The sequence below is a fragment of the Oncorhynchus clarkii genome, unplaced genomic scaffold, assembly GCF_045791955.1.
Source record: "Oncorhynchus clarkii lewisi isolate Uvic-CL-2024 unplaced genomic scaffold, UVic_Ocla_1.0 unplaced_contig_9334_pilon_pilon, whole genome shotgun sequence".
Classification (NCBI taxonomy): Eukaryota; Metazoa; Chordata; class Actinopteri; order Salmoniformes; family Salmonidae; genus Oncorhynchus; species Oncorhynchus clarkii.
Window position 1 is genome coordinate 57,308 of NW_027258101.1, and position 21,393 is coordinate 78,700.

The 21,393-nt window shown below is 45.1% G+C and overlaps 3 protein-coding genes across 9 annotated transcripts in view; 2 read left to right on the top strand and 1 right to left on the bottom strand.

The window, feature by feature from the left end:
* The first annotated feature begins 136 nt into the window (after nt 1-136).
* On the top strand, nt 137-7,741 carry LOC139395381 (zinc finger protein 665-like). Of its 5 annotated transcripts, none has more exons than XM_071142954.1 (3): nt 137-262; nt 3,903-4,952; nt 5,547-7,741. In XM_071142954.1, the coding sequence occupies exons 2-3, from the start codon at nt 4,461-4,463 to the stop codon at nt 7,629-7,631; spliced, it is 2,577 nt and encodes an 858-aa protein (XP_070999055.1). In that variant the 5' UTR covers nt 137-262; nt 3,903-4,460; the 3' UTR covers nt 7,632-7,741. The 5 variants fall into 5 exon arrangements, with proteins under 5 accessions (XP_070999055.1, XP_070999054.1, XP_070999056.1 ...); XM_071142953.1 differs by having other exon boundaries at nt 163-266; nt 3,790-4,952; XM_071142955.1 differs by having other exon boundaries at nt 164-262; nt 3,953-4,952.
* A 3,881-nt stretch (nt 7,742-11,622) lies between these two features.
* On the top strand, nt 11,623-16,169 carry LOC139395379 (zinc finger protein 585A-like). 3 transcript variants are annotated; one of them, XM_071142949.1, is made up of 5 exons: nt 11,624-11,734; nt 12,027-12,102; nt 12,257-13,113; nt 13,393-13,664; nt 13,758-16,169. In XM_071142949.1, exons 3-5 carry the CDS (start codon nt 12,526-12,528, stop codon nt 16,084-16,086), a joined length of 3,189 nt encoding a protein of 1,062 aa, XP_070999050.1. In that variant the 5' UTR covers nt 11,624-11,734; nt 12,027-12,102; nt 12,257-12,525; the 3' UTR covers nt 16,087-16,169. The 3 variants fall into 3 exon arrangements, with proteins under 3 accessions (XP_070999048.1, XP_070999050.1, XP_070999049.1); XM_071142947.1 differs by having other exon boundaries at nt 11,623-11,734; nt 12,019-12,102; nt 13,393-16,169; XM_071142948.1 differs by lacking the exon at nt 12,027-12,102 and having other exon boundaries at nt 11,630-11,734; nt 13,393-16,169.
* A 3,190-nt stretch (nt 16,170-19,359) lies between these two features.
* The window catches only part of LOC139395382 (poly(A)-specific ribonuclease (deadenylation nuclease)), a 28,048-nt gene continuing 26,014 nt past the window's right edge, over nt 19,360-21,393 (bottom strand). Inside the window, exon 26 of the mRNA XM_071142957.1 lies at nt 19,360-21,082. Within this exon, the coding sequence (XP_070999058.1) occupies nt 21,036-21,082 (47 nt within the window). The 3' untranslated portion in view covers nt 19,360-21,035. The remainder of the gene's footprint in view (nt 21,083-21,393) is intronic.

A 21,393-nucleotide genomic window follows, 5' to 3' on the forward strand; every position in this document is an offset into this window, starting at 1 on the left:
ACGTGGGATAATACGTATACTGAGTAATTGTTCTTCGAATTTAGCTATGACGCAATATAGTGTTTCTATGTCCCCAATGAGCGTAGTTGTATTACTGTTCTCGAGACTCTCTCTGCCCTCCGCCTTCTGCTCTCAGGTCCTTCCTGTTCGCCCCGCCCCTTTGTTTTGTTCTCATCTGGAACGTGAACAGGCCGCTTGCGTTTGAACAGGTAGCTAGAAGACGACTGAAAACTAAGAAAGGATTATGTTTACAATCCAACCGGTGAGTAAATCATTAGGTATCTACTAACGGCCAGGAGGGGGTCGTCCAAAAATATGTAATTAGCAAGTTGTTAGGTTTACATAACCGCTCATTTAGCTGGATAGCTTCTCTTCAGACTAGCTGTTGATTTTTTTTTTTAGCTTAGTAGCTAGCTAGCTAATTGCTCTTGTAAACAATGTTTTAAGCTGTAGTTCAAACTGAGTCGATATTCGAATAAAATGATTGTTTTCTGGCTCGTAGCTACAGGCATATCGATTGTAGCTATAGGAAATCATCAACGAGTTACCGTTGTATTTTCTGTCTGTATTAGCCATGTTAGCTAACGTTAGCTGCTTCTTCTTCTTTAGGATTTGATTGGCGAATCGCATCCAACTTTTAGGGGCGCACGGCGCCACCTACTGTACTGGTGTGTGAGGCCATTCGGCCTACGTACGTTAATTGATATGGTAATACAAAATTAGGGAAAAGGAAAATTGCCCTGCCAACTATAATAATAATAAAAAAACACCACCCCAATCCACTATTTGACCCTCTTCTAACTCTACTCCGGACCAATGGTCTGAGAGAACAGAACACTACCACTCAACACTCTCTGTTTCCCCACGCTCTCCACCAGGTCTGCGTCGCACCAAACGGCGGCGGTTATAAACACTGGGAAACTTCAACTGATCCTCCTCAACACTTAATGCCAGCCCATGTATCACTCCTTTCAAAGATACCCTGCTCCATAGAGCAAAGCAAATCACATGTCCCTAATGGTGTGATCTGTAGCGCCCGCTCCCCCTGGACTGAAGAAACACAGTAAATCATCACTTATCCTAGTTACTCTCAGCACCTCTTCTCCACCCAACCTGACATCACATATGGATCCATTTTTCTCCACAAATCTCACTCCCACTGGGCCAGAATCATCCCACTGGGCCAGAATCATCCCTTTTCATCCTCTTGACGAGGCCCGACCTCGGCTGTCCTCGCCACAGGATAGCTTGTCGTAGCTGTTGGATCCTTCCAAATAAAAACAAGTATATGGGTCGCTGCAGCCCAATATGGCGACCGGAGTATGGGAGAGTGGGCGTGTCGGAAGGAGTGGGCGTGTCGGAAGGAGTGGGCGTATGGAAAGTGAATCAGCTAATTGGGCGGATTTGTTGCCACTCACAAACGTTTTTGTGTGGCTGATTGGGCTGCACAGCGAATCGATAAGCCAGCGACCAGTGTTGTATCGGTCTGTCTGCCGACTTGAAGTGCTTCCTATTGGGTATCACAGCAACACCGGGACACAGTGCCCTTCGCGCCCTCTTGAGGAGCACTAATGTCCAGCAACGACCTGGGAAATAGCTACCTAGTAGCAAATAGCAGGGTGACAGTCACAGTAAGCACACGCATACAACCCATGAAGCAACAGTACACCCATCATAAATCATTTTCATCAAAAATAAACAATCATCCGTTTTATAACTGAAAATGTATAATTATTTGTGTAAAACTAACCATGACTGTCTCATCCTCTGGCTTCAGAACAGAAGTCCAAACTCTCGCGGTATCTCAATGTACGGTCGCTGCGTTTTAAGAAACGGAAGGGGGAAAAAGGGGAGCGATTTCCACACACCCACCCATTTCCACACACCCACCCCTTTCTACACACCCACCCCTTTCTACACACCCACCCCTTTCCTTACTACACACCCACCCCTTTCCTTTCTACACACCCACCCCTTTCCACACACCCACCCCTTTCTACACACCCACTCCTTTCTACACACACCCCTTTCTACACACCCACCCCTTTCTACACACCCACCCCTTTCTACACACCCACCCCTTTCTACACACCCACCCCTTTCCACACACCCACCCCTTTCTACACACCCACCCCTTTCCTTTCTACACACCCACCCCTTTCTACACACCCACCCCTTTCCACACACCCACCCCTTTCCACACACCCACCCCTTTCTACACACCCACCCCTTTCCACACACCCACCCCTTTCCTTTCTACACACCTACCCCTTTCCACACACCCACCCCTTTCCTTTCTACACACCCACCCCTTTCTACACACCCACCCCTTTCCACACACCCACCCCTTTCTACACACCCACCCCTTTCCACACACCCATCCCTTTCCACACACCCACCCCTTTCCACACACCCCCCACTTTCCTTTCTACACACCCACCCCTTTCCACACACCCACCCCTTTCCTTTCTACACACCCACCCCTTTCCACACGCCCACCCCTTTCCACACACTCACCCCTTTCTACACATCCACCCCTTTCCACACACCCACCCCTTTCCACACGCCCACCCCTTTCCACACACCCCCCACTTTCCTTTCTACACACCCACCCCTTTCCACACACCCACCCCTTTCCACACACCCACCCCTTTCCTTTCTACACACCCACCCCTTTCCACACGCCCACCCCTTTCCACACACTCACCCCTTTCTACACATCCACCCCTTTCCACACACCCACCCCTTTCCACACGCCCACCCCTTTCCACACACCCCCCACTTTCCTTTCTACACACCCACCCCTTTCCACACACCCACCCCTTTCCACACACCCACCCCTTTCCTTTCTACACACCCACCCCTTTCCACACGCCCACCCCTTTCCACACACTCACCCCTTTCTACACATCCACCCCTTTCCACACACCCACCCCTTTCCACACGCCCACCCCTTTCCACACACTCACCCCTTTCCACACACCCACCCCTTTCCACACACCCACCCCTTTCCACACGCCCACCCCTTTCCACACACCCACCCCTTTCTACACACCCACCCCTTTCCACACACCCACCCCTTTCTACACACCCACCCCTTTCCACACACCCCCCACTTTCCTTTCAACTGATGGGCAATTCACAACATACAGTACCAGTCAAAAGTTTGGACACACCTTCTCATTCCAGGGTTCTAGAACACCTTCTCATTCCAGGGTTTTTCTTTATTTTACTATTTTCTACATTGTAGAATAATAATGAAGACATCAAAACTATGAAATAACACATATGGGATCATGTAGTAACCATAAAGTGTTAAACAAATCAAAAATATATTTTATATTTGAGATTCTTCAAAGTAGCCACTTAACATTCTCTCAACCAGCTTCATGAGGAATGCTTTTCCAACAGTCTTAAAGAAGTTGCCCCATATGCTGAGCACAAGGTGGCTGCTTTTCCTTCACTCTGCGGTCCAACTCATCCCAAACCATCTCAATTGGGTTTGAGGTCAGGTGATTGTTTGTAAACAAAATACATGTAAACAAACACTGTATAGTCTCAAAATATAGTTAAAACTGTGTAATTTAGATTTCATGGATGGTCAGTCCTTGCATCTATAGCTCTGTCAATGAATTTGAGAGTGGTTAGATTTCTCCTGCCCCATCCCGCCGCTTTTTATCAAAACAGGGGCGGGGTTCACACTTTGTTATTGTTTCAACTTCTGATCGGTACTTTAAGTAAAAAATGTAAGATTGACAATCTAATGTAGAAAATGTTTTGATTTGACAGACTCCACAAACAGAATGCCGCTACACATCTACATAGATGGTCAAAACGGTTGTTTCTTTTCTCTCACCATGTTCTCCTGTTTCCACAGGGGACCTCACAAGGAGATTCCACAGGTGACCTCACAAGGAGATTCCACAGGGGACCTCACAAGGAGATTCCACAGGGGACCTCACAAGGAGATTCCACAGGGGACCTCACAAGGAGATTCCACAGGGGACCTCACAAGGAGATTCCACAGGGGACCTCACAAGGAGCTTCCACAGGGGACCTCACAAGGAGATTCCACAGGGGACCTCACAAGGAGATTCCACAGGGGACCTCACAAGGAGCTTCCACAGGGGACCTCACAAGGAGCTTCCACAGGGGACCTCACAAGGAGATTCCACTGCTCTCGTGACAGGAAGAAGATCTGGTGTTATGACAACTCCAGATATGAGTTCTCTATTTTTTTACTTAACCAACAATGCAGTTTTAAGAAAAATGAGTGTCAAGGGCTTGTCAGTAAGCATTTCACTGTAAGGTTTTAACACATGTTGTATTTGGCACATGTGAAAATATAACATTTGATTTGACACAGGAGAGAGACACCTCACACTTGTTGCAGCTCCATTCAATAACCAGTTGTTATTGCTCCCTTTTACCAAGAAACGTTCAAACTCTGCGGGGACAAAATGAATCGAGAGGAGGGAGTGTTGATGGATGAAATCGAGAAGAGTTTATGGAATTTGACTGAGGACAATTTACGCTCCCTGTGTGAACATCATGGACATGATGGATCTGAAGTTAAAGCAATGGATCACCGCTCGTTGCGGCGTAAAGTCATGGAGGAAATGTGGGACAATACGGACTCAATGAAATCGGTGGAGCAGGGAATGTCTTGGTTAGTTCAACTGAAGGAGGACATCAGAAGGATGCTGGAGGATGCTAGCGGTGCACCCTCGAGTCCCCTCCAGGCTGAGGATGCTGTAGACTGTGATGAAGAGTGGAGCGGAGAGGGAGGGGCTGGGTTACCTAGCGACGGGTTGGAGGCGGAGTCCATGAGTCCCAGACAATCCAACAACGCTGCAGACTGCGACGTGAAGGACAAGGATTGGTTACCTAGCAACAGACTGGAGGCGGAGTTTTCTCCAGAAAGGCACACACTAGAGCAAAGAGTGAGAGGCGTGAGTATTTATTATCCCAGTCGGAAAGGGAGTATTTATTGTCCCAGTCGGAAAGGGAGTATTTATTGTCCCAGTCGGAAAGGGAGTATTTATTGTCCCAGTCGGAAAGGGAGTATTTATTATCCCAGTCGGAAAGGGAGTATTTATTGTCCCAGTAGGAAAGGGAGTATTTATTGTCCCAGTCGGAAAGGGAGTATTTATTGTCCCAGTCGGAAAGGGAATATTTATTATCCCAGTCGGAAAGGGAGTATTTATTGTCCCAGTCGGAAAGGGAGTATTTATTGTCCCAGTAGGAAAGGGAGTATTTATTGTCCCAGTCGGAAAGGGAGTATTTATTGTCCCAGTCGGAAAGGGAGTATTTATTGTCCCAGTCGGAAAGGGAGTATTTATTGTCCCAGTCAAAGTGTTTCTCAACAGTCCTTCATTGATTCCTCAACTTCCTTCTATAAAAGATATTGGAGGAGAATATCTGTGGTTCCTCCTCTTGACCTTACGTAATCGGGGATGAGGGGAATTTAAAGACTTCAAAATTAATTGACAGGTAGAGGAGCATTTCCCACCCTGATTAATTCTGTCTCTTTTTGTGATTTACAGGACACGTCTCTCCCGCCCTCCTCCACTCTCCTGAAGACCCTGTGTCGTGCCTCTCCAAGTACCGCCTTAATTTGGGGTCTGAAGAGGGTGTCTGTGGAGCTGATGGACTGCAGAAAAACACAGGGGCAGAAAACCTCCAAGAAAACCCACTCCTGTGCTCAGTGTGGGAAGAGTCTTGCCACAAAAGACATTCTGGAGCGACATCTGCTAACTCACACTGGAGAGAAACAGAAAAATATATGCGCTGAATGTGGAAAAGTATTCAGTACATTTTCCAGCCTTACCAGGCATCTGCTAACTCATACTGGAGAGAAACCGTACGTTTGTCCTCGTGGGAAGAATTTCAATGATCCAAGCAACTTAAAGAAACACATCTTTAGAACTCACTCAGGAGAACATTTTGAAGAGGAACCTTCCGAAAACAATGTTGGTTCCTCAGAACATGATGGGGTCGTGAAGAAACAAGTCCTTCATCCATGTGCTCACTGTGGTAAGAAGTTGTCAACCAAAACAAGACTAACGATTCACCTGAAGACCCACACTGGAGAGAAACCTCACGTCTGCCCCGACTGCGGGAAGAGCTTTGCTTTCCGTCCCTCCTTCACCAAACATCAGAAACTTTGTCATTCAGAGCACGGAGGAGTGAAACGGCACGAATGTTCAGTGTGTGGGAAAGTCTTTAATCAACCAGGAGCCTTGAGGTCCCATCAAAGAACCCACACTGGAGAGAAACCCCACCTCTGCTCCGACTGTGGGAAGAGTTTCTGTTTTCGTTCGTCTCTGAGAAGACATCAGGTACTCCACGCAGGAGACAGTGCGAAGCCCCACGTGTGCTCTGTCTGTGGGAAAGGCTTCAGAGATTCTGGATACTTAAAAAAACATCAATCCATCCATTCAGGAGAGAAACCTCACCTCTGCTCCAATTGCGGAAAAACTTTCACGTCCTTCCTTAGCTTAACAAATCATTCCAAATCACATCGTCTAGATGGAAACCAATTCCAATGCCCTGAATGTAAGCGCCATTTCCCAACAAAGGAAAGGCTGACAAGCCACCGGAGGACGCATACTGGTGAAAAACCGTTCTGCTGCTCCCAATGCTACAAGCGCTTCTCTCACTCAAATAGTTATCAAAGGCACCTTCGTATGCACTCCGGTGAAAAACCCTTTGTGTGTCCTCTCTGTGGGAAGCGATTTAATGACTCTTCAAACCTTAGAACACATGTTAGAAGACATAAAGGAGAAAAGGTAGGAAAGACACAGGTCTCTGAGCCTTGCCCTCACTGTGGGAAGAGGCTGGCTTCTAAGGCAGGGTTAGAGACCCACCTGCGGATCCACACTGGAGAGAAACCTCACCTCTGTGCCAACTGCGGCAAGCGATTTACCTTCCTCTCCGCCTTGAGAAGACATCAGAAAACGCAGCACAGAGAGCAAGTAGCGAAGCCGCACGTCTGTTCTGTCTGTGGGAAAGGCTTTGTGGAGTCTGGAGCGCTGAAGAAACATGTGGTGACCCACGAGGAGAAACAGCACCTTTGCTCCGATTGCGGGAAGAGTTTTAGGGTGCTTCAGGCCTTGTCGATTCATCAGAGAACCAAGCATCAGAAAACAAATGAGCAAATAAGAGAAAACAATTCATACCTCTGTCTTACTTGCGGCCAGGAATTCAATTCGAAGCATAGATTGGTAATCCACGAGAGAAAGCACACAGGAGAGAAACCTTACCAATGCTCTCTGTGTGGCAGGTGCTTCGCTGATAAGACTAACATGAGACGTCACCAGACAGTGCACACAGGAGAGAAACCATTCCAATGCTCCGTCTGCGACATGAAGTTCTCTCAAGTCGCCTCTTTAATACGGCACCGGCTAATACACTCGGGTCACAAACCGCACCACTGCACTTACTGCGACAAGAGTTTCTCTCAGTCGAACACGCTGAAAACGCACATACTAACCCACACCGGAGAGAAACCGTACCAGTGCCCCGACTGTGGGAAGGGTTTCACTGAAAAGAAAGTCATTAAGAAACACCAACGCGACACACACGGGACAGGAGCACACAGCAACACACTGCTTTCTCATAGAGATTGAAGACCGGAGACCCAAAACCAGAAGGCACACGGGAGCGACAGCGCCCCTTATTGTTTCATTTTGATCTGAAGGTTTGAGAATGTTTTAAAATAAACATGTGCTTTTGAAAATAATGTTGTTGTTTTTTCTCCACTTGGCCCCAATTGTGAGTCTGGTTTGGATACAGTCATGAATTTGAGCTCAGAACATTTTCTGGTCTTGAATGGTGATGTTTATTTTCGTATGTTTAGCTGTATAGATTAATCCTCTGGAAGCTAAAGTGGTTTCAAGTGGATAGAAACATGGATTTATATATTGATATTTCAATAATGCTATTGCATTAATTTGCTGGTTTTGGCAAATTGCTCAATCATAAACATTCTAAACAAACTAGTGAAAATCACCAGCAAACTGAACACTCCTTTCTGAGATGTATCATCATTACATGGGCTATTACCCAAAGTGGATCAAACAGATCATTCATGTGTATTAACTCAAATCATCCTACTGAGTAATGTTATGTTTTATTTAGCCACGATGCAATGTAAACCGTATCCATGTCCTCAATGAGGATATTATCATTCGTTGTCTCATCTCACCTCTTTTAAATGTGATAGGAAAGCATCCAACAGGAAGATGTGGTTACAGTGTGGTCAGTAGGAGAGAGACTGATGCAGTGTGGTCAGTAGGAGAGAGACTGATGCAGTGTGGTCAGTAGGAGAGAGACTTATACACTGTGGTCAGTAGGAGAGAGACTGATGCAGTGTGGTCAGTAGGAGAGAGACTGATGCAGTGTGGTCAGTAGGAGAGAGACTTATACACTGTGGTCAGTAGGAGAGAGACTGATACACTGTGGTCAGTAGGAGAGAGAATGATGCAGTGTGGTCAGTAGGAGAGAGACTTATACACTGTGGTCAGTAGGAGAGAGACTGATGCAGTGTGGTCAGTAGGAGAGAGACTGATACACTGTGGTCAGTAGGAGAGAGACTAGGCTAGGTACGGTATCCATTCACCTCCCTACATGTGAAACTAGGCTAGGTAAGGTATGCAGTCACCTCCCTACATGTGAAGCTAGGCCAGGTAAGGTATCCATTCACCTCCCTACATGTGAAGCTAGGCTAGGTACGGTATCCATTCACCTCCCTACATGTGAAGCTAGGCCAGGTAAGGTATCCATTCACCTCCCTACATGTGATGCTAGGCTAGGTACGGTATCCATTCACCTCCCTACATGTGAAGCTAGGCTAGGTAAGGTATGCATTCACCTCCCTACATGTGAAGCTAGGCTAGGTAAGGTATGCATTCACCTCCCTACATGTGAAGCTAGGCTAGGTAAGGTATACATTGAGAATGTTTGTTGTCAGTCGAGAGAACCGGGGACGATGTGTGTGGAAAAAGGTGTATTTTATGCTGTTCGTTGCCCCAGTAAATAATTGTACAGCACAAGAATCGAAGAAACTGGACATATTGTGGCTGCGGCAGAAAAGTTGCTGGGTTCGTGAGAGTTCATAGCTGAAGACCTAAAAATGCTACTGGCAGGTACGGAAGATTTTCCACCCTCCCAGGTTCCTGAGCCTCAGTAGTGATTGGCTTTGCTGTTTTTAACAGAATAAAATAGGATGTTTTTGTTCAGTTCTTTGTTGTTGCCGTTCGTTGGTAGTCTGTATGGATTTCTCCCCACACCCCCAACTCCCACAATGCTCCTGTTTTGTGAGATCTTTTTGTTTTCATCGCACACAGTAGGTGGTGGCGTGCACCTCTGTTTGTTTGCGGACCGCCATAATACCATAGAAGAAGAAAAGCTAGCTACAAGACAACAGCGTTAAAATCGAGCTGGTGAGTAAAGCATCTACCAATAAAGGGGTCATCCACATGATGTATTTGGTAGCTAGGTTAACATAACTGTTGACACAAGATGGCGCCAACAGACATGGTCAACCTAGCTCATAGTTGGCTATTTTATTTATTTAACCAGGAAAAGCTATGAGCTTCTAACCTTGCAATATTTTTATTTTTGTGTGTTATTTGTAACATTATTTGCTCAGAACATTTTTTTGTATTATTATCTACAGCCGAAAATAACTTTGGGATATTAGATGAGCATGAATTTGACTGGATTCTTTATTTGTACTTTCTGAGACAGGTAATTATTTTCATCCCGGGAGCTTCATCATTGAATATAAAAATGTGTTCTTAACTGACTTGACTAGTTAAATAAAGGAGTTGTTGTTACATGGTGTGATTGTACAGGAACTCAAGTGCTTCTGAAATACCTCACCGTCACATACCGACTGCATCACTTAATGAAAATGGTTTTATTTGGTCATCGTCACTGCCGTGTATATCCCCTCCCCGAGCCGACGCCGCAACGACTCTCAAGGAACGACACTGGACTATTTGAAAACTGGAAACCGCGTATCCTGAGGCCGCGTCCATTGTTGCTAGGACCCTGCAGTTGAGATCATTTGGACAGCACATTTTTTATGAAATTAAACATAAGCATTTTGTTTGGCATATTTTATCATCTCAAACAAACAATGCTATTTATCAGACTCACATATTTTTAAAACACCCCATTCAAAAGGTGGTTGAAAACCAGGAAGTGAACGTGAGCAAAACCAAACCTCATTTACCACAAATGTTTTTGTACTAATTGTGTATATATAAAGAAGGGAAATTACAAGGTTGTAATGTAATTTAAGGATGATTAAATTAAAATTGTAAAACAACATATTAGTAAAGAACTGTTTAAAAATATGCTCTGCCAGGTGGTTGAGTTGCCCATTAAAGGAATGCTATTAAGTCAAAACTAGTGATAATGGGACAACGGAGAAATATCATTATGGGATGTTTTGGTCTGTGCAAAGTTCAAAAAATCCTTTCAAATCTAAATATTTACAGTCTCCCTGTTATCTTCAGTATGTTTCACAATATCATTCAGTACATGTAATATTACTGGTATTCTAAGCATATACATACAGTGCATTCGGAAAGTATTCAGACCCCTTGATTTTCTCCACATTGTGTTACATTACAGCCTTATTATAAAATGGATTGAATGAATTGTTTTCCTTATCAATCTACACACAATACCCCATAATGACATCACAATACCCCATAATGACATCACAACACCCCATATTGACTAAGCAAAAACAGAAATACAGTATTTACATACGTATTAAGACCCGTTGCTATGAGACTCTAAATTGAGCTCGGGGTGCATCCTGTTTCCATTGCTCGTCCTTCAGATGTATCTACAACTTGATTGGAGTCCACCTGTGGTCACAAGGTGGATTGGGGAAGGGAACCAAAAAATGTCTGCAGCACTGAAGGTCCCCAAGAACACAGTGGCCTCCATCGTTCTTAAATGGAAGAAGTTTGGAACCACCAAGACTCTTCCTAAAGCTGGCCGTCCAGCCAAACTGAGCAATTGGGGGAGAAGGGCGTTGGTCAGGGAGGTGACAAAGGAACCTGATGGTCACTCTGACAGAGCTCCAGAGTTCCTCTGTGGAAGATGGGAGAAACTTTCAGAAGGACAACCATCTCTGCAGCACTCTGCTAAATCAGGCCTTTAGGTGGAGTGGCCAGACAGAAGCAGCTCCTCAGTAAAAAGGCACATGACAGACAAAAGGCAACGAGATTCTCTTGTCTGATGAAACAAAGAATGAACTCTTTGGCTTAAATGCCAAGTATTACGCCTGGAGGAAACCTGGCACCATCCCTACGGTGAAGCATGAGGGTGGCAGAATCATTCTGTGGGCAAGTTTTTCAGCGACAGGGACTGGTAGACTAGTCAGGCTCGAGGCAAAGTACAGAGAGATCCTTGATGAAAACCTGCTCCAGAGCACTCATGAGCTCAGACTGGGGCGAAGGTTCACCTTCCAACCGGACAACGACCCTGAGCGCACAGCCAAGACAACGCAGGAGTGGTCCTAGTACCCCTGGTTGAGAACCACTGCTCTCCTCTCATGTCATGTCCTTTCTCAGCCTCCGTACTTTGTTGTCCCCGCCCCTTTGTTTCTTTTCTCCTCGAACGTGAACAGGTCGCGTTTGAAAAGCTAGCTAGCTAGCTAATATTACACTGCTAAATACAGGGAAATATTTTTTCTTAAATCGAGCTGGTAAGTTAAGTATTAGGTATCTACCAACAGTCATAAAGGTCGTCTAAACGTTGTAATTAGTTGATAGGTTTGCATAACCGTTAGCTTGGCTAGCTACCTGCTCTGTTTAGCTTGGTAGCTAGCTAGCTAATTGCTCCTGCTAACTAATTTGAAGCTGTGCTCAAATTGAGTCGATATAATAATACAAGTATTGTTTTCTGCTGACTGGTAGCCACATGCAGATCGATTGTAGCTGTGCATAATCAATTAGTTAACTGTTGTACTTGATGTTCCTCTTTTCTTAGCCTGTTAGCTAGCGGAATAATGCTTCCGGGTTGGATCCTTCAAAATAAAATCCCTCATGGGAACATTGGAATGTCATTAAATCGGTAAATAAATGTGTCACTGATATTGTTCTATTAACTAAAGATACAAATTCATTATACAAAAGGTACATATTTGACACACTTAGAATCGAAATATACATGTAGATATTGAATGGTACAAACAGTTGTTTCACTCCATATCCTCCTATGTACACAGGTGACCTATACACGATCTGGTGTTATGAGACTCCAGTTCTAGAAGACTTGTGAATAAACACAGCCCTCTTGGCACACACTGATTGAATCGGCGTTGTTTTCACATCATTTTAATTCAATTACTTTGAACCAACATGGAATAGACCTTGAATTGACGTCTGTGCCCAGCGGGAGGAGAGACACATCAAACTTGTGACAGCTCCATTCAATAACTAGGTTTATTTATTATTGCTGTTTTTTACCAAGAAACATTCTAACTCGACAGACAATATGAGTCAAAAGAAGGGAACATTGATGGATGAAATCGAAAAGAGTTTATGGAATTTAACTGAGGACAATTTACGCTCCCTGTGTGAACGTTATGGCCAAGATGCATCCGAAGTTAAAGGAATCGATCACCGCTCGTTGCGGCGTAAAATCATGGAGGAAATGTGGGACAATACTGATTCAATGAAATCGGTGGAGCAGGGAATGTCTTGGTTAGTCCAACTGAAAGAGGACATCAGAAGGATGCTGGAGGATGCTAGTGGTGCACCCGTGAGTCCCAGCAAAGCCGATGAAGATGATCCTGTAGACTGTGATGGAGAATGGAATGGAGAGGGAGGGGCTGGGTTACCTAGCAACAGGTTGGAGGTGGAGCCCATGAGTCCCAGCCAATCTGATGATGATAATGACGCTGCAGACTGTGACGCAGGGGACACGGATTGGTTGCCTAGCAATGGGCTGGAGGCAGAGTCCACGAGTCCCAGCCAGTCCGATGATTGTGATGCTGCAGACTGCGATGAAGAATTGGACAGGGAGGTCAGGGATGGGCTGGAGGTGGAGGTATCTCCAGAGAAGCATACACCAGAGCAGAAAGTGAGTATTTATTTTTCACAGTCAAAAAGTGAGTATTTATTTTTCACAGTCAAAAAGTGAGTATTTAGTTTGTTTCTCAATGCTTTCATTGATTTCTCAACAACTTATGCAAGGCCTTGGGAGAATATTGGATGTTCTTCCTCTTAGACGTTCTCCTTTATTGAGGAGGAGGAGGTTGAGTAATTGAGGATGAGAAGAATTGAAATACTTCAAAGTTCATTGACAGGTAGGAGAGGGTTTCCCATCCTGATTAATTTAGTCTCTTTTTGTGATTTCTAGGACAAACGTCGCCCACCGAAGACCCTGTGTCGTGCCTCTCCCGGTACCGCCTTAATTTGGGGTCTGAAGAGGGTGTCTGTGCAGCTGATGGACTGCAGGAAACCACCGGGGCAGAAAACCTCCAAGAAAACCCACTCCTGTGCTCAGTGTGGGAAGAGTCTTGCCACAAAAGACATTCTGGAGCGACATCAGCTAACTCACACTGGAGAGAAACAGAAAAATATATGCGCTGAATGTGGAAAAGTATTCAGTACATTTTCCAGCCTTACCAGGCATCTGAAAACTCATACTGGAGAGAAATGTTATGTTTCTGAAACCACATGCTCTGAATGCGGAAAGACATTCAGTACACATTCCAGTCTTAGGAGACATCTGCTAACTCACACTGGAGAGAAACCGTACGTTTGCCCTCGTTGTAAGAAAGGTTTCAATGATCCAGGAAACTTGAAGAAACACATCAGGAGAGCTCACCCAGGAGAGATGTTGGGTGTGGAGAGGCTCTACCGTGAACCATGTCCTCACTGTGGGGAGAAGTTTCCCACAAAGAAGGCTTTGGAGGAGCACCTGGTAACCCACACAGGAGAGAAACCTCACCAGTGCTCTGACTGCGGGAAGGGATTCAAGGAATTGTCTAGTCTTAAGAGGCATCTGAGAACTCATACTGGGGAGAAACCATACATTTGCCCTCGTTGTGGCAAGCCTTTTAATGATCCAGGAAACTTGAAAAAACACATGAAAAGAACTCACTCCGGAGAGCATTCCAAAGAGAAACCTGCCGAAAACAATGTTGGTTCTTCAGAACAGGAGGAGACCGTAAAGAAGCCAGTCCGTCATCCATGTTCTCACTGTGGGAAGAAGTTGTCAACCAAGACAAGGCTAAACATTCACCTGAAGACCCACACTGTAGAGAAACCTCACGTCTGCCCCGACTGTGGGAAGAGCTTTGCTTTCCGTCCCTCCTTGACCAAACATCAGAAACTTAGTCATGCAGAGCACGGAGGAGTGAAACGGCACGAATGTTCAGTGTGTGGGAAAGTCTTTAATCAACCAGGAGCCTTGAGGTCCCATCAAAGAACCCACACTGGAGAGAAACCTCACCTCTGTGCTGACTGTGGGAAGAGTTTCTCTTTTCAGTCGTCTCTGAAAAGACATCAGGCACTTCACGCAGCAGGTAGTGCGAAGCCCCACATGTGCTCTGTCTGTGGGAAAGGCTTTAGAGATTCTGGATACTTAATAAAACATCAAGCCATCCATTCGGAAGAGAAACCTCACCTCTGTTCTGATTGTGGAAAGACTTTTGCATCCTTATTTACCTTAACGAATCATTCCAAATTGCATCGTTTAAACAGAGACCAATTCCAATGCCCTGAATGCAAGCGCCATTTCCCAACAAAGGAAAGGCTGACAAGCCACCAGAGAACGCATACCGGGGAGAAACCATTTCGCTGCTCCCAATGCCACAAACGCTTCTCTCACTCAAGTAGTTATCAAAGGCACCTTCGTATGCACACTGGGGAGAAACCCTTCATTTGCCCCCTTTGCGGGAAGCAATTTAACGACTCTTCGAATCTTAGAACACATGTTAGAAGACATAAAGGAGAGAAGGTAGGCAAGACACAGGTCTCTGAGCCATGCCCTGAATGTGGGAAGAGGCTGGCTTCTAAGGCAGGGTTAGAGACTCACCTGCGGACCCACACTGGAGAGAAACCTCACCTCTGCGCCGACTGCGGCAAGAGCTTCGGCTTCCACTCAGCTTTGAGAAGACATCAGAAAACGCAGCACGGAGAGCAAGTAGCGAAGCCACACGTCTGCTCTGTCTGTGGAAAAGGTTTCATGGAATCTGGAGCATTGAAGAAACATGTGGTGACCCACGAGGAGAAACAGCACCTCTGCCCCGACTGCGGGAAGACCTTCAGGGTGGTTCAGGCCTTGTCAAATCATCAGAGAACCAAGCATCAAAAAACGAACAAGGAAGTAAGAGAGAAGAATCCGTTCCTGTGCCTTACTTGCGGCCAGGAATTCAATTCAAAGCATAGATTGGTAATCCACGAGCGAAAGCACACAGGAGAGAAGCCTTACCAATGCTCCCATTGCGACAAACGCTTCACTGAGAAGTCATACATGAAACGTCACCAGACGGTGCACACGGGAGATAAACCTTTCCAATGCTCCGTCTGCGACATGAAGTTTTCGCATGGTGCATCTTTAATACGGCACCGCCTAATACACTCAGGTGAGAAACCGTACCACTGCACTTACTGCGACAAGAGTTTCTCTCAGTCAAATACGCTGAAAACACACATACTAACGCACACCGGAGAGAAACCGTACCAGTGCCCCGACTGCGGGAAGCGTTTCACTGAAAAGAAAGCCATGAAGAAACACCAGCGCAACACACACGGAACAGAGACACACAGCAACACACACGGGTCAGGGGCACACAACTCTGCTTTCTCTTTGCCTGGTAAAAAACAGAAATTGAGTCAAGACCGGAGCCCTCGAGCAAAGCCGTACCAATGCCCTGACTGTGGCAAGTGTTTCTCAGAGAAAAGAGCTCTTACGAAACACCAGAAGACACACCGGAGAGACAGCGCCCCCTATTGGTCCGGTATACTGCAGCGATGGAGTCAAGACCCGCAACACTCTAATACTGACTCAGACTCTGACCAAGACCAAGACTGGACCTCTTTATAAAGACTCAGATCAAGACTGGAGAGACTCAGACCTCTTTATAAAGACTCAGACCAAGACTGGACCTCTTTATAAAGACTCAGACCAAGACCGGAGAGACTCAGACCTCTTTATAAAGACTCAGACCAAGACCAGACCTCTTTATAAAGACACAGACCAAGACTGGACCTCTTTATAAAGACTCAGATCAAGACTGGAGAGACTCAGACCTCTTTATAAAGACTCAGACCAATACTGGACCTCTTTTTAAAGACTCAGACCAAGACAAGACCTCTTTATAAAGACTCAGACCAAGACTGGACCTCTTTATAAAGACTCCGACCAAGACAGGAGAGACTCAGACCTCTTTATAAAGACTCAGACCAAGCCTGGAATACTAAGACCAAGACCAGACCTCTTTATAAAGACTCAGACCAAGACAGGAGAGACTCAGACCTCTTTATAAAGACTCAGACCAAGACCAGACCTCTTTATAAAGACACAGACCAAGACTGGACCTCTTTATAAAGACTCAGACCAAGACCAGACCTCTTTATAAAGACTCAGACCAAGACCGGAGAGACTCAGACCTCTTTATAAAGACTCAGACCAAGACCAGACCTCTTTATAAAGACTCAGACCAAGACCGGAGAGACTCAGACCTCTTTATAAAGACTCAGACCAAGACCAGACCTCTTTATAAAGACACAGACCAAGACTGGACCTCTTTATAAAGACTCAGACCAAGCCTGGACCTCTTTATAAAGACTCAGATCAAGACTGGAGAGACTCAGACCTCTTTATAAAGACACAGACCAAGACTGGACCTCTTTATAAAGACTCAGACCAAGACTGGACCTCTTTATAAAGACTCCGACCAAGACAGGAGAGACTCAGACCTCTTTATAAAGACTCAGACCAAGCCTGGAATACTAAGACCAAGACCAGACCTCCCAGGACCTTGTTTAGAAAGGGCAGATAGGATTGTGTTGTTTTGTTTTGGCCAGCAGTTCTTCAGGCTTTTCCCCTTCTTCACACTGTCAACCTTCAGTATGCGAATTCTGCTTTAATTAAAGCAATTTTGTTTCGTTGCGTGTTATATTGAGACTTTTCTCAATTGTATAACATAATATATATATATATTTTTTAAAGACCAATAGCATGAGAAGATCATTCTTTCAACCAAAGATCATTTGGTTGAAAACACCAAGATGATGAGATCAACACTCCATCTTCGGTATAAACAAGCTGAGGGATGGGAATGGGGGGGAAAACAACCTCAAATTCATAGACATGGCAACCGAAGGCTAAGGGATGGGAATGGGGGGAAAACAACCTCAAATTCATAGACATGGCAACAGAAAGCTGCCCATAGCATTTTACACAGCTACCGTTTACAACCAATGGATTTAAAAATTGATTCATTTATTGATTGACTGTTCTTTGTCCTTCAAGATAACATTTCCACAACTCTTTAGTTACACACCAAGAAACAAGCGCCCCTCCACCACACACATACCTAAGAGACTCAATGAACTTACAGTATATTGACATGTTTCACAGTGGTGTATAGCAAATCATTTTTTTTGTTCTACATTTTTAGGGCTCTATTTCGATCAGATCCACTTTAGTGGTGTCGGAGGTAGAACTGGCATTATACCTCAAATCGGTTTTGCACAGTCACAGAAATCCCATGCAGCCCTGTTGCCTAGACATGGCAACAGAACACTGAAATAGACATGGCAACAGAACACTGAAATAGACATGGCAACAGAACACTGAAATAGACATGGCAACAGAACACTGAAATGTGATGTAATCTACAGCCAGTCTAATGATTTTTAAATCCGAGTGTATTCTTTCTATGTATAGTCGACAGCTCCAACAGTTCCCCCTCAGACGCCACAAAAACATCCGCTATGTCAGTTGATGATCTCATTGAATCTAGGCCTGAGTGTATATACTTTGGCAGATGATATTGAGGAATGTTGTGTGTTTCAAAAAGGCTGTTTTTGAGTCTTATGGAAAAACATCATGGAAACCGTGACAGTAAACGTGTTTGAACTGAATTCTGATGTTGTAGTTTTTGTCTTCAGTTATTTGACTGTCTGGTCAGTGGAGAGTTTTGATCATCTCTGGCTCTGCTGTAATATGGACATCAGGACTACCCGGCATGATGACTCCTTGCTGTCCACAGTCCACCTGGCCGTGCTGCTGCTCCAGTTTCAACCGTTCTGCCTGTGATTATTATTATTAATAATTATTAATTTAAAATTATTCATATTATTAACTGGCCACCCCTCATAGCCTGGCTCCTCTCTAGGTTTCTTCCTAGGTCCTGGCCTTTCTAGGGAGTTTTTCCTAGCCACCGTGCTTCTACACCTGCATTGCTTGCTGTTTGGGGTTTTAGGCTGGGTTTCTGTACAACACTTTGAGATATCAGCTGATGTACAAAGGGCTATATAAATACATTTGATTTGAATTTGATTGGAGGTGCAGTTGTATAATTATACACATGTCATTCAGACTAACACTGTCCAGATATAATTGCTCCTGGTGTTCTAGCCTGAAGTGCCAGGCAGTTATATAATTATATACATGTCATTCAGACTAACACTGTCCAGATATAATTGCTCCTGGCTTTCTAGCCTAAAGTGCCAGGCAGTTGTATAATTATACACATGTCATTCAGACTAACACTGTCCAGATATAATTGCTCCTGGCGTTCTAGCCTGAAGTGCCAGGCAGTTGGGCGCCTTCATTGGCAGCGACGTAAGAAACATTTAAATTGTGATCTGGTCTGCGCCATCACATCCATGACCAGGGTTGGCACTGCACAGGCAAACTGACAAGACATTTAGAAAAACCATCTTCCACTTCTAGAAATTGAAGGATAAACTGACCGGAGCTCATTTCTAATAAAAAAAAACACATGATACCTTAAGGTTTGATTATAATTGTCAAGACGTAGGTGATGTGGATCTGTCTATACATAATTGTGTTGGGAAAAAAATACACAAACTGAACAGTAAGAAAACGCCCACACCGACAAGCTGAGACGTGACGTTGCCGTGGATATAGAACAGTACTAAATAGATCCGACAGCGACGGCTGAGATGTAACGTTGCCATGGATATAGAACATCTCAGCCGTCGCTGTCGGATCTATTTAGTACTGTTCTGTATCCACGGCAACGTTACGTCTCAGCCATCGGTGTAGGATCTATTCAGTACTGTAACGTTGCCGTGGATATAGAGAACACTACTAAATAGATGAAAAAGGAAAAACACTGGATTACTAAGAAACCTTCTTTAATTGTTCCTGTTCATAAGGAAATATTTGTTTAGACATTTTTTCATACAAAAAAAACAGCGTATTCTTTAACGTTGACACGTTTTGCATTGATACAATATTTGACACAGTTGCAGGGGAGGACGTAACAACGAGGGGAAAGTAAAGACAGCAAAAATAAAGACATTTAAACGCCACAAAAAAACAACAAAAAAGTCTTCCATACAAAAGTAATAATGCCACTAGACTGTCTGTCTGTTGTAGGGAAAATACCAACCACGCCAAAAAAACCACACCTCTTGTTGTTTCACAAAATGGCTTCCTATTCCCTTTCTAGTACACTGCACTACACAGGGCCCTATTCCCTTTCTAGTACACTGCACTATACAGGGAGCCATTTAGGACACACCATCAGAGAAGGTTCTAGCAGGATCTATAAAATTAGAGGGGAGGGGCTTTAACTTTATACATATTTTTTAAAAAGGAAGTTACTTAAACTACATTTAAAATCCTACTACAGCACCAGGACAGTGTTCGCTAGAATCAGTCAAGTGGCATTGGGGGGGGGGGGGGGGGGGGGGTTAAGAGACACTTAATGATGGTTCACGATGAACGGGACACGGAGGCAACATTTTTACGGTTAAAACTAAACCGGTTTGGCACCGGTAACAGACACAGTGAGGGGAAAGATTTCAGACTCGGTGACAGTAACTAGGAGGTCGTGGAACAACGAGCCTGTTCAGGATGATACAACGTAGAAAACACCACACCATGACACGATTCCCTCTTCTATAGAACAAAGCGCATCAAATCTAGATAGTGTATTTCTAGATGAATATTCTATAACGTTGATCCTCATGGAACACAGACCCCGGCTGTGAACCAAATGGCCCCCATCCCCCTATATAGAGCACTAGTTTTGACCAGAGCGCTATAGACCCTGGTTAAGAGTAGTGGAACAGAGATCAGGCTGTGAACCAAATGGCCCCCACCCCCCTATATAGAGCACTAGTTTTGACCAGAACGCTATAGACCCCTGGTTAAGAGTAGTGGAACAGAGATCAGACTGCCATTTCAGAGCCTGGTGGGTCAGGCGAGTAGAACCTGGGTGTGAGTTCTCTCTCCATACTGAACAGCTGTCAGTAGCGCCACAACATGCAGAGTGGTAACTACCTAATCCATCACGATACAGGGGATTTATCAATCAATCAGAAATGAAAAACAGTGCGAGCAACAACAACAAAAAAGGCAGTGAAAAAGAGATTAGGGTGCCATTTGGGACACACAATCCATAGTGCACTAGTTTGAACCAGAGCCCTATTGACCGTAGTTAAAAGTAGTGTACTATATACGGATTAGGGTGCCATGTGGGACATAACAATCCATAGTGCACTAGTTTGAACCAGAGCCCTATTGACCGTAGTTAAAAGTAGTGTGCTATATACGGAATAGGGTGCCATTTAGGACCGTCTTTTTCTTTCCTAAAGAATATCCTGCTATACCACATGCTGAGGAATCCTATCATGATTTATGGCTTTGTTTCTCTCAGCCAGTCAGATAAGTGCAGCTGGTTGAAACTTCAGGCCTCGTTCCAAACCCGGTCCTAGGGGGTAGGAGTCAAGTGGCCAGGGGTAGGAAGTAGGAACCCAGGTGGTAAGGAGCCAGGAGCTCGGGTTCCATCGCTACCAGACCTGAGGAACGTCGAACAGAGTAGATGTCGTCTCTGCACCTAGAGGGAGGGAAAGACGAGAGAGACAGGTCCCAGTCAGTCAACCTGAGGAACGTCGAACAGAGAAGACGTCGTCTCTGCACCTAGAGGGAGGGAAAGACGAGAGAGACAGGTCCCAGTCAGTCAACCTGAGGAACGTCGAACAGAGAAGACGTTGTCTCTGCACCTAGAGGGAGGGAAAGACGAGAGACAGACAGTTCCCAGTCAGTCAAGCTGAGGTACGTCGAACAGCGAAGACGTCGTCTCTGCACCTAGAGGGAGGGAAAGACGAGAGACAGACAGTTCCCAGTCAGTCAACCTGAGGTACGTCG